The 15,186-nt window shown below is 40.9% G+C and overlaps 1 protein-coding gene across 20 annotated transcripts in view; it reads left to right on the top strand.

Moving 5' to 3' along the window:
* CADPS (calcium dependent secretion activator) overlaps nucleotides 1-15,186 on the top strand; it is a 465,169-nt gene that overhangs the window by 387,369 nt on the left and 62,614 nt on the right. For all 20 annotated transcript variants that reach the window (XM_074313221.2, XM_074313220.2, XM_074313223.2 and 17 more), the window contains 3 exons: nucleotides 559-706; nucleotides 7,831-7,905; nucleotides 8,789-8,872. In XM_074313221.2, coding sequence (XP_074169322.1) covers nucleotides 559-706; nucleotides 7,831-7,905; nucleotides 8,789-8,872 — 307 coding nt within the window. The remainder of the gene's footprint in view (nucleotides 1-558; nucleotides 707-7,830; nucleotides 7,906-8,788; nucleotides 8,873-15,186) is intronic.

Here is a 15,186-nt window from a genome sequence, read left to right as displayed (position 1 = left end):
AGGTAGCCATCTTACTTTTTTAGTCTTTAAAGCAATATAATAAGCTTGTTAGATTTTTTTTTTTTAACTTCAGTCTCTTTCAAAACCAGAAAGAAAGAAAAAAAACAATAAATGTCATTTAAGATTTTTCCCCACCTTGAGATTTTGAAGATTGGAAGCTGCTTTTTTGTTTTTTGTTTTTTTAATGAAGTGATTCAAGGTAGGCAGTTGCCAATGTGAGAGAACTTACATATGCTATAATGCTGTAATTGGGTTTTTGTTAATTCATTCATTCTCCTGCAATTAGGGTTCTCCATAGCACGTAAACTATAGACGGAAATACGCCGAGCTACAGGTGTTCTGTGTGTTGCCGAGAAAGGAAGGGTTTACGTGGCTGTCTCCCTGAATAGGCCTTCCTTAGTTGGGAAAATCATTTTTAAAAGAACACATGTGAAGTCATTGTCGAATGAAACTGATTATAGCCTTCAATTTTCTTTTTCACTGACCGCTCACAAAATGTCTCCTCCACCTGCTGCCATCTGAATGCTGAATTGGTCTTTTCCTACTTTGTTTTAATAGAACCAGGATTGCATTTGAAGTTAAGCTGCAAAAAACCAGTCGATCAACAGATTTTCGAGTCCCACAGTCAATATGCACCATGTTTAATGTTATGGTTGATGCCAAAGCTCAATCAACAAAACTTTGCAGCATGGAAATGGGCCAAGAGGTAAAAAAAAAAAAAAAAAACAGATTTTTTTTCCCCCCTGCGCCATTGATCATGTAGAAGAAAACTTCACAAATTCCTTCCATCTACACTAGTCTGCTCATTTCAGAAATATATTCTTAACATTGTGTGGATTAAGCCACAAATGAATGTTTGGTGTCTGTTTGTTAAGTAAACGTCTAAGGCATGGGCTGATGAGCGTGCCACTCACTTGGAAATGATTCCTGGCTGGAGTCATGGTGGCCATAAAGTTCCTTTAAGTCAAATGATGTCTGATGATCTTATTTATTAGGCGGGTGGCTCCAGCAAATCTGTTTGCCAGAATGCAAGTCATTTTCACATTTGAAGTACATTTTATCACTTAGAACATCTGGACAGCAGCAGAGCTCTCATTTTTACATCAAGGTATCTCTCAGGATATATAATGTTAGATTCCCCCTGCTACTCAGTCCCCAGCAGCAGGTTCTGAATTTCCAAGAAATCGCAGACTTTAATTTTCCTTTGATTGACTTGAGTATGAATCTTCCCTGACCAAAAGTTTAGTCCTTTGCTAAGTTTCCAATTCCAAAGTGGTATTTAAAATGTAAAGGAGAAAGAAACAGCAACGTGGGCTTGATTAAAGACTATCATGATCATTTTTCTCTGATGGCCTTAAGCCAGCTAGATATTCATATACCAATTTAGAATTAATTCAGAAACATTTCTGGCAACTCTCATGTTGTTGCCAATTGGCATAAATTGCTCCCAAATCAGATCTTTCGATACCAGTCCTACATGCTCAGTATAATTTAATTTTACTAACTTATATTTGTTCCTTCTTCGTTATTTATTTTCTCTTTCAGCACCTTCCATTTTTACATGTGGGTCGGTTGTATTCCCTCCCTGGCAAGACCATCTTAAACCTTCTTTCCCCTCCAAATTAGCTTCCTCAACCACAAGCAATGAGCCTCCGCTCCTGACTGATTTTCTTGTTGGGGAACTTTCCCTGGGGTTTATGTTCTAGGCACTGGGGTCAAATGCAAGGGGTTTTCTGTCCCGGATGCATTTGCTGCCCGTGAATGACCTAAAGCAGTGGTTCTCAGATTTCAGTGTGCATCAGACTTATCTAGAGAGCTTTAAAACCCAGCTTCATGGGTCTCACCCCTAGAGTTTCTGATAGGTCTGGGGTATGGTCCAAGAATCTGCCATTCTGACAAGTTCCCTGGTGGTCCTGATGCTGCTGGCTGCTCTGGAGACCACACTTTGAGACCCACTGGTCTGGAGGCTGCGTATCCAAACGTCAGTTAAGGAGAAGCGCTTAAGCACACAGGACAGCCTCCGGAGGAAGGCTTAGGTGTGCCATCAGGCCCTGGCTGTGCTGCAAACTAGAGCTGGTCAAGTCACTCAGCCTTTTTGGACCTTAGTTTCTTCATCTATAAAATGATAGCACTATTCTAGTTTTATTCAGGCTGTGTTTAGCTACAGAATCAATCAGATTTTCAGAAGGTACCGAGGCCAGAGTGTGAAACAGATACAATTAGAGCTGCTCTGGATGAAGTGGGGGACAGGGGACCAAGGAAAGGGAGCCCAGAGCAAGGCTACCATGTTTCCCTCCACCTCTGCATTTCTACACTGCCCATCATCTGCCCACCCACACTACTCTGGGGGGCTCTGAGCTATCTCTTTGGCTTACAGAGCCTACTTTCAAAAAAAACCATTTTGAGGGATCTCTAAGAGTCTTGGGTGATTTTCAGAATCCTATCCCTCCTGAATTTTTCTCCCCTTGGAGCTTGTTTTTTTGTTTTTAATTGAGATATAATTCACATACCGTAACACTCACTCTTTTAAAGAATACAATTCAGTAGTTTTTCATATATTCACAAAATTGTACAACCATCATCACAATCAATTGCAGGTCATTTGTTATCACCCTAAAAGGAAACCTCGACGCATTAGTAGTAATTCTCCAACCCACCCTCCCTAGCCCCAGGTAGCTACTACTCTACTTTCAATTTCTAAGGACTTCCCTATTTGAGCATTTCATATGCATGGCATATACTACATAATATGTGGCCTTATGTGACTTGTTTCTTTCACGCCTGTAATATGTTCAAGGTTCTTCCATGTTGTTGCATGTATTAGTACTTCATTCCTTTTTATAGCTAAATAATATTCTATTATGTGTATATGGCACATTTTGTCACTTCATCAGTTAATGGACATTTGAGTGGTTTCCACTTTTTAGCTACTATGAATAATGCTGCCCTGAACATTCATGTACAAGTTTTCATGTGGACCTATGCTTTCAACTCTCTTGGATGTCAACTCACCTTGGAGTGAAATTGCTGGGTCATACTGTCACTCTATATATAACTTTTTGAGGAACTGCCAAACTGTTTTTTGAAGTGGCTGCAGTATTTTATATTCCCATTATCAATGTCTGAGAAATCCTATTTCTACACATCTTAGCCAATTCTTATTATCTGTCTTTTTAAAATTATAGTCATCCTAGTGGGATCTCATTGTGGTTTTGATTTGCAGCGATGTTGGCCATCTTTTCATGTGCTTTGTGACCATTTGTATATATTCTTTGAAAAAATGTCTATTCAAATTCTTGGCTCATTTTTAAAATTGGGTTGTCCTTTTATTATTTAGTATAAGATTCTTTATGTATTCTGGATAATAGACCATTGTTATATATATGACTTGCAACTATTTCCTCACATTCCATAGGTTGTCTTTTTCACTTTTTTGGTACTAATTCTTTAAAGCACAAAAGTTTATTTATGTGTTATGAAGTCCAATTTATCTATTATCCCTTGGAGCTTCTTGAGATGTCCATTTTAACTGAGTTTCACAAGGATAACACCATTCCAGCTTGGAGAAGAGTTGGTATACTAAAACTGACCTCCTTTTCCCATCAACAGCTTTTAATGCCCCTCTTCAGATTGACTCAAATATTTAAAGAACTCCGATATACCTGGTCAGAAAGCTAAATAATTTTTCCAAACAAACCAAGTCTCTCTGATCTTAACTTTTGTCTTTGTGAATTGGGGTTTGGGGAGAGTAGTATGTATTGCAGGGCGGAGGGGTGGGGATTGTTGTCATAGACTCCAACCGAAAAATCTGATGAAATTTATGGAGCCATTTCCCAGGAAAAAATATTTTCACACAATTTTACTATACAATTTCAGGGGACCTGTGAACTTTATTAGGCCAAACTAAAGACCCAGTTGGAGATATATGATAAAAAATAACTAGTTCTCTGAGGGACCTTGCTCTGGAATTTCAATGGGAAGTCCCATGCAAATACTCTCTAATTAACTCTTCTCACTTTGTAGAATGGGAATATTCACCTTCAAAGTAAAACTGAGTCACTAAAATGGTGACTAAGGATGACTAAAAAATCCTAAAATTGAAAGAATAGATAGAAGTCTAATATTTATTTTGTAGTTTTCCCTTCGTGAGTATTTCATATTAAGCTCATATTATAGATCTAGTTACTGTGGTAATACCTGCTTCCACCTGAATTCCAACACCGTCAAGGTGTTTTAGACTAGATCCTGGCCAGGTGATACAATAGTCTCCAATTTTAAGACCACTTCCTGAATTTCATCACTGGGGTAAAGTATCATCTAAAGGCAGCTGTTGAAACATTTGTTAACCATACTTTTCCATCTTAAATATTTATTTTTTCATTAAAATTTGTGAAGCACCAATAGAGAGGAAATTGTGTATTAAATAGTTTCTCACTTGGTCTAGTGTGTTTTCATCTCATTTCCAAGGTCAGATGGTCTTAACAGAAAGACAACATACACACAATCTGTTCCATGACAAGGCAAAATGTGCAGCACAGGAAGTCAAGTGGAATGATTTTCACAAAGTGATTGTGAATTTGCAGCAGCCTAGCTCTTCAGAAGCAAAAGTAAACTCTTCAGACTTCCCATGCCCTTGACAAGGATTAGTTCCCTTGCTATCATCATGACCTAGTGCCCCAAAATATAATTTAGGAATATTATTATTATTAATTATTCCAATCCAAGAAGACGAGCAGAAGGGATGGATGAAAAGGCAAAAATAGGAAAGCTCCTTCTTTGTACTTATATTGGGATGCAGAAAGAATTGAATAGTTTATCCCACTACAAGAAATTTTGTGACAAGATAATCTTGTTGGGGGATGTTAATTAAAAGATGCCCCAGTAGTACATACATCACTTCATGGAGCGCCACATCTGCATAGAACCATTTATCTCCCAAGAAAAAGTAGAGTACTCACTATTGCTCAAGAAAAGTAAGTTACTCGAGTCACAGAAGAATCTGCTAAAATGAATCCTTATATTTTGTAATTACTTGTATAGGAATTGGGGTTGCTTTGATACATACCCCTTTACTACATGACAAGCAGAGTAGATATTGCCCTGCCCTACTATCTCTCCTAAAGTAAGTTTTATTTCATTGAAATTATAATTTACATACAATAAAGTACAGATTTTAGAAAAATGTATACACACATGTAACCACCATGTTACTCATTCGTTATAGCAGTAGTGATTCTGCCGTATAGCACTTCTAAGTTTCTAAACCATGTTTCCATGCATTGTGTCATTACTTTGTTAGGTGAATATGATTTCTATGTTCACAACAGGGATCATTCTAGCCCCATTGAAGAGATGAGGCAATAGACCAACAGACATTGACATGCTCAAGTTTCCTCTGGAAGTAAGAGGCGGAATAATCATATCAAAACACTTTTTTTTTTACAAGCAGAATAAAAGAAATGAGGAGATCAAAATATTCACCGAGTGAAGGGAAGAGACAGTGAGAGTATCTGGAGAAAAGTCAGGGTCAAGTCCGTGAGGGAAAAATTGAAAGTGAGAAGAGGTTCCCATAAACCACAATCTCTCCATACACCTTAGTTTGGGTTCCTTAGAAGATAAAAAGGTATGAGGTTCCCCCACTTCTGAAGAGAAGGCTTGTTTGTTTTTTGAGAAAGAATGACGTTCTTAACTCCTCAGACCAAATCTTGTCCAAATCTTTCTTACCTGATGCATACAGAACACTTACTCTTGGCTTGGTTGGCCATTTCAGCCAACGTTTTCAAGAGAATGTTTCTGTTGTCATTGATGGTCTTTGTTTGGTTAGAAGCCCCTCACTTAATAGTTCATATTGTATGATTTTGCCTACAGCTAGCTTTTCTGAGTTAGTTAAATCTCATAATTAATTTAATACATGTGAATCATTTATAGCAATCTAAAGAAAATCTAGCAGAGGGAGACAGTCACATGAGGAAGGAAAGTAAGCATGTGACTCTGGATCTTATCTCAAGACCTAAAAATGAATTTGGAGCCCTGTCAATATTCCTGAATTCCTTTGCTCTGACATCTTTTTTTGTGTTTCTAGCGCAGAATTCTGCAGATAGTTTTTGCATTTAGCTTCAGGTTTATGCCATTGACGAGTAAATCCTTTTGTGATCTTGGCAATAGAGCCAACATGGGCTCTGTTTATCAGGACTATACAACATGGGCTGTTTGCTTTCTTGTTTTTTCCCTAATCAACTAAAAGGAAACTAAACTGAGATGACAGAACAATAAGACCATCTTCCCCTACCCTTCTCTTCTACTTTAGGAACTTGCACAAATAATATTGGAATTGCAATTATAAGTTGACAAAACGTTTTCATATCAAGCCCTTCACTTGATCTTCAAAATAGGTCTATGAGTCTGAGAGCAGGATTGCCAAGAAAAGACCGGGCCCTGGTTTTTGAACAATAATAATAATAGTAATAGTAATAATAACAACAGACCTGCTAAGTATCTTTATACTGTGTGTCATTCCCTTTCCAAAATCAATAATTTTTACTGGCTTCCCCTCCTCCCCCACTTATCCTGGGTGGTACTATTATCTGTATTTTTACAGACAGATGAAGAAACCAAACTATATTTTCTTAGGCAACATAACTCACCAACTTTGTGCTAAGACTTCATCTAGGTCTTCCAATTGAAAACAAAATTCCCCTATGACTTTAAATGAATTAACCTAATTCATTTCCTCACTTTCAGTAACTCTGATTGCTGGTTATCAGAATATCAAGCCATATTACTATGGCTTATTATTTCTGTGTGTTTTCATAGCTTTCTGAGTGGTTTGCTTAATTTTTATTTTCTCATGTATCCTTTCATCCTAATTTTTATTTGCACTGTTCCTTTTTTTTTCCTATTTCTAATTAATCATCCTTCTGAAAGTTTGCTAAAGAGTGGGTAAGTGAATTCTCCTTTCCAAATAGCAATGTTTTGCATTGTTATTTTTTATTAAGGAAACATGGAATCATTCAAATGGATACTAAAATGATCTAGTAAATGTCAAGGAGCTGGCACACAATATTTTCTGTTGAAATCCCTTTTTCTTTTTTCCTGGCACTCACAGCAGATTTTTGTTTATGTGGGGGTTTGTTTTCGCATTACTATTTAAATTAATCACCGGCAGCAGCAATTAGAGAAACCGAAAAACTTAGCCGCAGTCTCAGTCGAGGCTCTAAACCTGGGTCTGCTTATCAATGAATGGAGAAAATGAGCGGCAGACACAAGGATTCAGAAAGAGACTCTTGGCCTCAGCACGGAGTCAACATTTTGAGATAGAACTGGGAGGCTCTAAGGCATTACCCCCAAATATTCGAAGGTCTTAGAACAGTTTTTTGCAAAACCATTCAGATTGTGTTGGTCAAATTCCCTTGGGAAGGATTCTACTCTCTAAGCTACATCTCCCGCCAGTTTTCCAAAGGTAATTTTTCATCCCCATACCCTGTATTAAATGATTGTGTTGTTTTGCTTTGTAAAGCCCAGGTCAGCCCACTGCTAGGCCGTTAAGCCACCCATGCAAGCAATTTGTAAATGTGTGTCTGTCTCTACATATAGCAAAGCCATCAGAAGGCTTGGGTGAGGAACAATATGTCTGGTAGTTTTTTTAAGAGCTTCACATCTCTCTTCATCAAAGACCTGGAGTAAGAATCTTATAGCTGCTCTGGAACTGTGGAAATAAACTGGCTGTGCAGTCCAGGCTTTATTTATAAATTATGTTGTCTAAAAATTACTGACGGATGCAATGCCATCACCTCCCAAACATGCTAATATTTGTCTTTCTGTGTTCTTTAGCATCAATACCATTCAAAAATAGACGAACTAATTGAAGAAACTGTTAAAGAAATGATAACACTCTTGGTTGCAAAGGTAACCTTCAACTTTAGGTGAAATGTTTCATTGTGAACATTGCTTTGTTATGTCTGCATTTCCATTAAAATGTAACACGTTAAAAAGTTAAGCTGGATACTCACATTTCTCAGGAAACAAGATTGTGGTCACCCAGCCTCAGCTCCGAATGACTTTTCTGATGATTGTGAGCCTGTGAAGAGGAATTGATGAAGTGGCATATGTCACCTTAATAAGAATTGGTCCCCCAACATTGCATTAGGTTATGCAGAAAGTGTTTGTTTTGTTTTTCAGCACTGACAAAGTTCGATTTTTAAATACAGAAAGTTAAACGGTAATAAGGAATTCTGCCATCGTGAAAACCCCCTTTTCTCTAGTTTCACATGCAGTGAGAGTCATAATAAAACATAAAAGTCAGATAAAGCTATTTCAGTCACCCTCATGAATTATAGAATTTTAACTAAGTAATGTTGAATGGGAAGACATTTATATTTGCCAGTGCTAAACTTCTGTTTTCCCCAAATTACTGATAAAATACAAATAAAAATAGATTGGATTAAATGTAGTGCTAATATGTAACGTAAAAACGGCTTTGCGCAGTTTTGGATTTTGAAAAGTGCATTTAATATTATCGCATGCTATATGCAACTCAATAATATTTTGTCACTTTGCACTTCTGTAACACTCTCTATTTGCAATCACATAATAATGAAGAGAAAGCCGGATAAGTCAAATATTTCTATGTAAAGGCAGTCTATTCCTTTCCCCAAAGGCTGAAATCAAAGAGTGCAAAGTGAGCAAGGAGCTCCATACTAGTCTCTATGTGGTCAGGAAATGTTGCTTTTTATTGTGAACAACTCTAGTTTGAAATAATAATTCTTTTTCTTTTGTGCTGTTTTACTAGTTTGTTACTATCTTGGAAGGAGTCCTGGCAAAATTATCCAGATATGACGAAGGGACTTTGTTTTCTTCTTTTTTGTCCTTTACCGTAAGTAAAGAGCTTTACATTGTTATTTTTGTGAAGAAAATATGGAGTCATTCAAATGGATACTAAAATGACCTGATAAATGTCAAGGAGCTGGCATAGGGGAGGGGTGCTGTTCTGTCATTTTGGTTTTGATTTGTGTATGTATGCTAACTGCAGTCAACTACCAGTGTATAGTGGTAACGCTAGGAAAATAAGCAGGACATTTCATAACAGCAGGTTACACAAAACCATTTCTGTCTCATTTCATATGCAATATGTGGCTCTATATTGGCCTGTATACACAAGCAGGTATGTCTCTCTATGTTTGTATCCAAAGAAAGTTACCGGCTTGAGCCCACCTTAGCGATCTTGGGCAAATCACTTAATGTTTCTGAGCTACCATTTCTTCATCTGTAAATGATGAAAATTAATTTTGGAGGTTGCAAATGGAGACCTACAGGTCAGGTAGAGGTTGAAAATATGTTTTATTTGGTCCTTGCTGTGTCGGGTGCACTTTTCTTAACTGAATTAGTTGTCCACCTTTAAAAATCAGGAGAATTCACGGAGAAGTCTGGAATCCAGGGCTTTCTTTATAAAGTGGATGGTCAGCAGCCTGCATATGTGCATTGAAAGAGTCCGCCGGGGCTCAGTCAGGGTGGTCTCCACAGCCCAAACATGTGTTGGCCAGTTTCTTGTGGCCCCCTCCTGGCCATTTCTCTCATTCACAGACCTACCTGGGCTTGGGGACACTTGAGTTTACAACTTGTGGTGCAGGTGATCGAGTCTGTACAGAGGCCGAGAGCGTCTGATTCTATATGCGAATTGGGCAAAGCCATAGACGTGAGTTAGGTGGTGGGCAGAAGGCCAGCGTAAAGCTCTGTGGGTGAAGGATCAATGGAGATAGTCACGGTGCATGGACTGCTTCAGGGGCCCGGTTCTCCCACCCTTCCTGTGCTAGGCAGGTGCTGCAGCGGCATGCTTTCTTGCCATTTCTGATGGCAAGGTTCTTGCTGGCTCTGAGACCAGCTGTTTTCCTCTGACAACGCCATAGGAAGGGCAATCAATTTAGGACAATAGCCTCAGTGTGTGAAGAATTTCTAAAAGGGCACTGAATGCCAAGACAAGGCCCAGCACAGGGAGGGCATAGTCCATCATCATCTTTGGAATCCAACAAAATCGGGTTCACGTCTCATTGCCCATATTAACCAGCTGTATGATCTTGAGTAGGTGTCTCATCCTCTCTGAGTTTTGTGTTAGTTTTGGTTTTGATTTTAGGGAGGTGTGCTGTTATGTCATTTTGCTGTGTGTGTGTGTGTGTGTGTGTTGCAGTCAACCACCAATGTGGTATGGGAATGGAGAATAAATAATGTCTTTCCTAATGAGCTGTGTGGGGTTAATATTGTAAGTCAAAGAGCTTAGCATAGTCCTAGCACATAATAGGCCTCAATAAATGGCAGCTATTATTAATGAAAAATATCTAATGTGATTATTACACACTGCAGACATACATGCACACAAGTTCTTTCCAAATATGTCCAACTTTGGTCTTTCCCTAACCCATACATTAGCTTTCCCAGGAACTGAGGGAAATGTAGACAGAAAATATTTAAAACAATTCTAGGCAGCATCCACGTATCTTATGCCCAGCTTGTTTTGATATGTAGTTCTGACCTATATGTAATATGAGGATTGAACTCAACCTCACCAGGTGTGATGACCTCAATCCCTGGAATTTATTGGTGAAGGTGGGATGGGAATAGGATGGTGACGACAGGAATTCTGTCTGATTTCACTCTGTAGAACTACTCATGTGTCATAGCTGAAAGGAAACCTAGTCAAGCCAACCTATCCTTTGGCAAACAAAAAAAAGCCAAGGCCCAAAGAGGGGGAGCAATTTGTCTAAGGTCATACGGCAATGGGCAGAGTGGGGATAGCAACCCAGGTTTTCTGCCAGCTTCCCTCCACCACTGAACTGCTTCCTGAAGAGAGTGGGATTTAGCTGGCACTTGCCTGGTACTAGGAGGCAGATGGGCAAATGAGTGGGGAAGATTCATAAAGAAGGATTCAGGGCACATGAGTGGGAAATATTAGATAATCTTTCATTCCTCAGTGAAGTCATGGAAATGATGGAAAGAGGCAGAATTAAATGCAATATTTCTGGAAAACGGTCCCCTGACACCCACAAAAGATATCACTTTCTTTGAGTCTTCATTTTGAGCAATGATTTTTACTGCACTGGACTGAAACCAGTGAAAACCACCAAAGCTCCTCTGCAATTTACTGAGCAGAATTCAATCTACCAAGGGCCCCACCCAATTACTGACTTACCAAGAGGACTCGTGAAAGATGGTCTAGTGGCAGCAATCTCAAGGACATGGTATCAGGAAGATTCTCACAGGAACATTTGAAACAAAGAAGACTTAGCATAGCCTATGCAAGAGTTTTCAAGCTGAAATTCTCATGCTCTCATCTCCCTTTTCTGAGACATTTTGCAGCCACACAGCATGCCTAGTGAAATCCCCGCCACTGCAGAACGCTTCAGTGCCTGTTGCTGGGCCTGTAACTTCCCTTCCTTAGTGACACTTCTCCCACACACTTGGCCACCCCCAGGCCAGAAGCACCCACTTATCATTTGCAGCCTGTGTTCTCATCTCCTGCTGGTATTCGGTGTTGAAGACCGTGAGCTGTGCTTAGAGGTGGCAGGAATATCTCCACACGTGTATTCTGAGCTCCTGCCCAAATTTCAAAGGGCTTCTGAAAACTTCCTGTAGCCCAGCTGTGTTCATTCCCGTGGAGTGGAGTGGAGGTGAGGGATTGAGCAGAGGCAGCAGGTATTGTGGGGAAAGCCTTGAAATCAATGAAGAGAGAACCAGATGTGAGTCCTAGGACCCTGGACAAAGGCATAGAGAGAGTGCTGACATCCTGGCAGGATTTCCGTAATTCCGCTCCCATTTCTGATTCAATGCTTCAAGTATTACTGTGCACTTACCACGTCCCCACCTCAGCAGGGCTGCCAAGGATGAGCCATGTGCTCTGCCCCCCAGAAAGCTGACAAGTATCGACAAATATGCCACCCTTTCCCCCTCTTTCTCCCGCTGAGCGCCTCCTTTCCTGGGTGGGCTTGATTTCATGGTCCAAGCCAGACATTTTGGAAAACGTCTGCAGTGGCACCGAGCAGGCAGGAATATTTATTTCTCGTCTCCATCTGCATTGCTTCCTCTCTTGGAGAGGAGCTGGGGGGAGGAGGGAGGATGAGATGTGGCTTCTTCGTGCCAGCCCGAGAGGCGCCCAAGCGCACCCCTCCTCTCCTCCCTCCCCAGTCTCAGCAGCAGTAGCAGCCTGGGATTTATGGAGGCAGGCGCCTTTGGAACTTTGGAAAGATCAGCCCAGTTGGAAGTCGCAATTAGCAACTATCCGCCCATTTCCCCTGCCTGCAAGATGTGCTTTTGTGTGGGTTGCCTGCTTACAAGAGCCCCTGTTTGTAGGTAGCTTCGGGCTGTTCTTTTAGGAGGCCAAGAAGGGGGATGAGCAGGTGTCCAGGTCCATCTCACAGCAGGTTAAAAACCCTTTCCTTGGTTCTATCCAGGTGTTAACAGCTATGCTGGGTCTGGAACTCATTCTTTCATTCATTCATTTATTCACCCACTAACATATATTTACTGAGCACCTATGTGTCATGTGTTGTGCTAGGTACTAGGGACACGTGTCCTGTGTCCTTTTGGGGCTTATAGTTAGGAAAGGAGACAGACAATAAAAATGAAAAGAAAATTATAGGGTAGGGGAAGTTCTGTACAGGCCACAAACTGGAGAGAGAAAGAGAGAGAGTGAGAGAGACAGAGAGAGAGAGAACAGGATGGCATTACTTCAGCTAGGATGGTTTCTCTGAGGAGACATGTGAGCTGAAACTTAAAGGGGCCAACCACGGGTAAAGAGGAGGGGAGAATCTTCTGGACAGAACAACTACCACGGCCATGAGGCAGAAAAGCGAGGAAGTTTTGCTGGATATTTTCGAGATAATGTGAACAGGATTTAGGGATTGAGTAGATGTTGGAGGTGGACACTCGATTGGAGAGGGCAAAGGTTGAAGGCTCAAGAATGGTGATGTCCTGAGGAGCTAAGCTGAGCTAAATGAGTCCCAAGAGTCAGAGGGGTACAGCAAGACAGACAGCCAGGAGTGGCGAGACCTGGGATTGGACCCCTGCTCTGCCCTCACCAAGGAGCTATGACCTGGAACACAAGACCACACCTTGGCTTTTAATTCCCTTCAGTGTACTACGACGCCAGTTACATGAATTCCGAAGTCTAAAATAGCTCCTCGAGCTACAGCTCCTATTCGTTAAGCACTTGCTAAGTGCCTGGCACAGGGCTAAGTAGGTGCTTTAAATAGATTGTTCTCGGTAAATCCTCTGAACAATGCCATTCCAAGAACTCTCTTCTGCAGATGATGAAACAGGCTCACAGAGGTTAAGTGCTTCAGCTCCACCAGTGTCCACCCTCCCTCCAAACTCTGGAGTCTCCAGGGAGGAGTGAAGATGTAGGACGAGGCCACCACCCCTTGTGCCAGAACAATTACATCAAATCCCCTAGAATTCACCCAGGACCCCCATCAACCAAATCCATTTGAGATAGTCACAGTATAACTTGGAAGCCTCTCGGGACAGGGACGATAAAGTCTATTTTAGGGGTGTCAGGGGCCCAAACCCTATTGTGTTGTCCAATCTCCTAGGTCTCAATTTACCCTCCTTCACGCTGCTTTTGTTTTGCCAGCAAAATGAAATTGTTTTGCCACTTACAAATGAAACAAAGTAGCCATGCTTCTTCTTACTAGAATCCACAGCCAGGGCTGGTGTTAGCATAGATCAACCAGCAGCTGAGGCTGCTTTTGTGCAGAGCCCTCGATGTCATGCCACCTTGGTTAAAAGGCAGAACTGGATGGAGGAAATTCACTTCTGTCCACAGAACATTTTGGTTGGGAAGCAGTTCAGATGTTAGAGTGGGGTGAGTGTTCACATAGTTTGTTGCTGTCATCTCTAAAGGCATTCCATTTTTGCTTTGGCTTCAGGGAATGCCCTGCAGCATGGGAGAGATGGCTTTTTATAGAGGGGGCTGGTGATGGTGGTGCAGACAGAGAGGTGTTGGGTCATCCTCAGAGGGTAACATCATCAAGTGACCAGGTGCTGAATCCACGTGATTCAAGTCTGTTTGTTTGTACATTTCCGAGTGGAGGTGCCAACCGGGGTAGTAGTAGCTGACGTTTATTGGCCACATACTATGTGACAGGCATTGTGCTGACTGACTACATGCACTTTCTCATCTGAGCCTCACAATCACCCTATGCAATAGGTACATTATTATCCCCATTTTACAGATAAGGAAGTTGAGTAAGTTTCCAAAGTCACACAGCTACTAAGACTCCACCTTACATTTACTCCTTTGTTATTGCCAGAATTTTATTCCCATAGAGGCACAGAAACCCATAAATGAAGTCAATTAATGACTCTTCCAGGAGCCATCTACTAACTGATATCATTCCTAAGGGAAAGAGTCATCATTTTTTAGCAATTAACAGCAAAACTATTTTATAAATAATTTACTTACCAGTCAATCCATTTTGCAATAACACTGAAGGAATAGACATTCAAAATCCCCCACTTCCTTTGTGCTCTCCAAATAATCCTCAGTTTCATATTTGTCCTTCATTCAACATGAGTTTACTGAGCACCTGTTATGTGCTAGGCACTGGGGGCTGAGCAATGAATAAGAGGAACGATATCACTTAGTGTGTATTCCTATGAGGGAGATATATGCTCACCAAGTAATTCACAAGTGTGGCAGGTATTCAGAGAAAGAAGTAACTGATGCAATGGGACCCTAGGCCACAGAGACCCAGCCTCATCTGGGAGGCCATGAAGGAAATGACATTTGAGCCGAGGCCTAACGGATAAGTAAAACTTCACCTGGCAAAGGAGAGAACAAAGAGTGTCCCAAGGTCCGAGGACATAGAGAAGAGAGGGAAGGTTAAGTCCATTTTGAGAACTGGAAGTTCATGGTGACTCAGGGAAAGATCAGAGCAAAAGGCGGAAAATGACAGAGGTGGGTTAAAGAGCTGGTTGGGAGCCTGGTCGTGAAGTAGCTTGGTCGTGGTTATGGAATTTAGGAAGTTTACACAGGACGTTATCAAAATGGATTCAGCTGGAGAAGTTAAAAGAAGTCACAGAGAGACCAGCTACCTATTATAAGGCAGGGTTGGGCTTGTGATCTTCTGATTTTGAAGCCTTGAGCCACCCCTTGCAAGGCAAGCTTTCTTTTGTCTTACGTATTTTGTTCACGAGGAC

Source organism: Rhinolophus sinicus, chromosome 5, assembly GCF_057876585.1.
Source record: "Rhinolophus sinicus isolate RSI-liver-muscle chromosome 5, RSI-T2T, whole genome shotgun sequence".
In the NCBI taxonomy this organism is placed as follows: Eukaryota; Metazoa; Chordata; class Mammalia; order Chiroptera; family Rhinolophidae; genus Rhinolophus; species Rhinolophus sinicus.
This window is presented reverse-complemented; position numbering and strand designations above follow the sequence as displayed.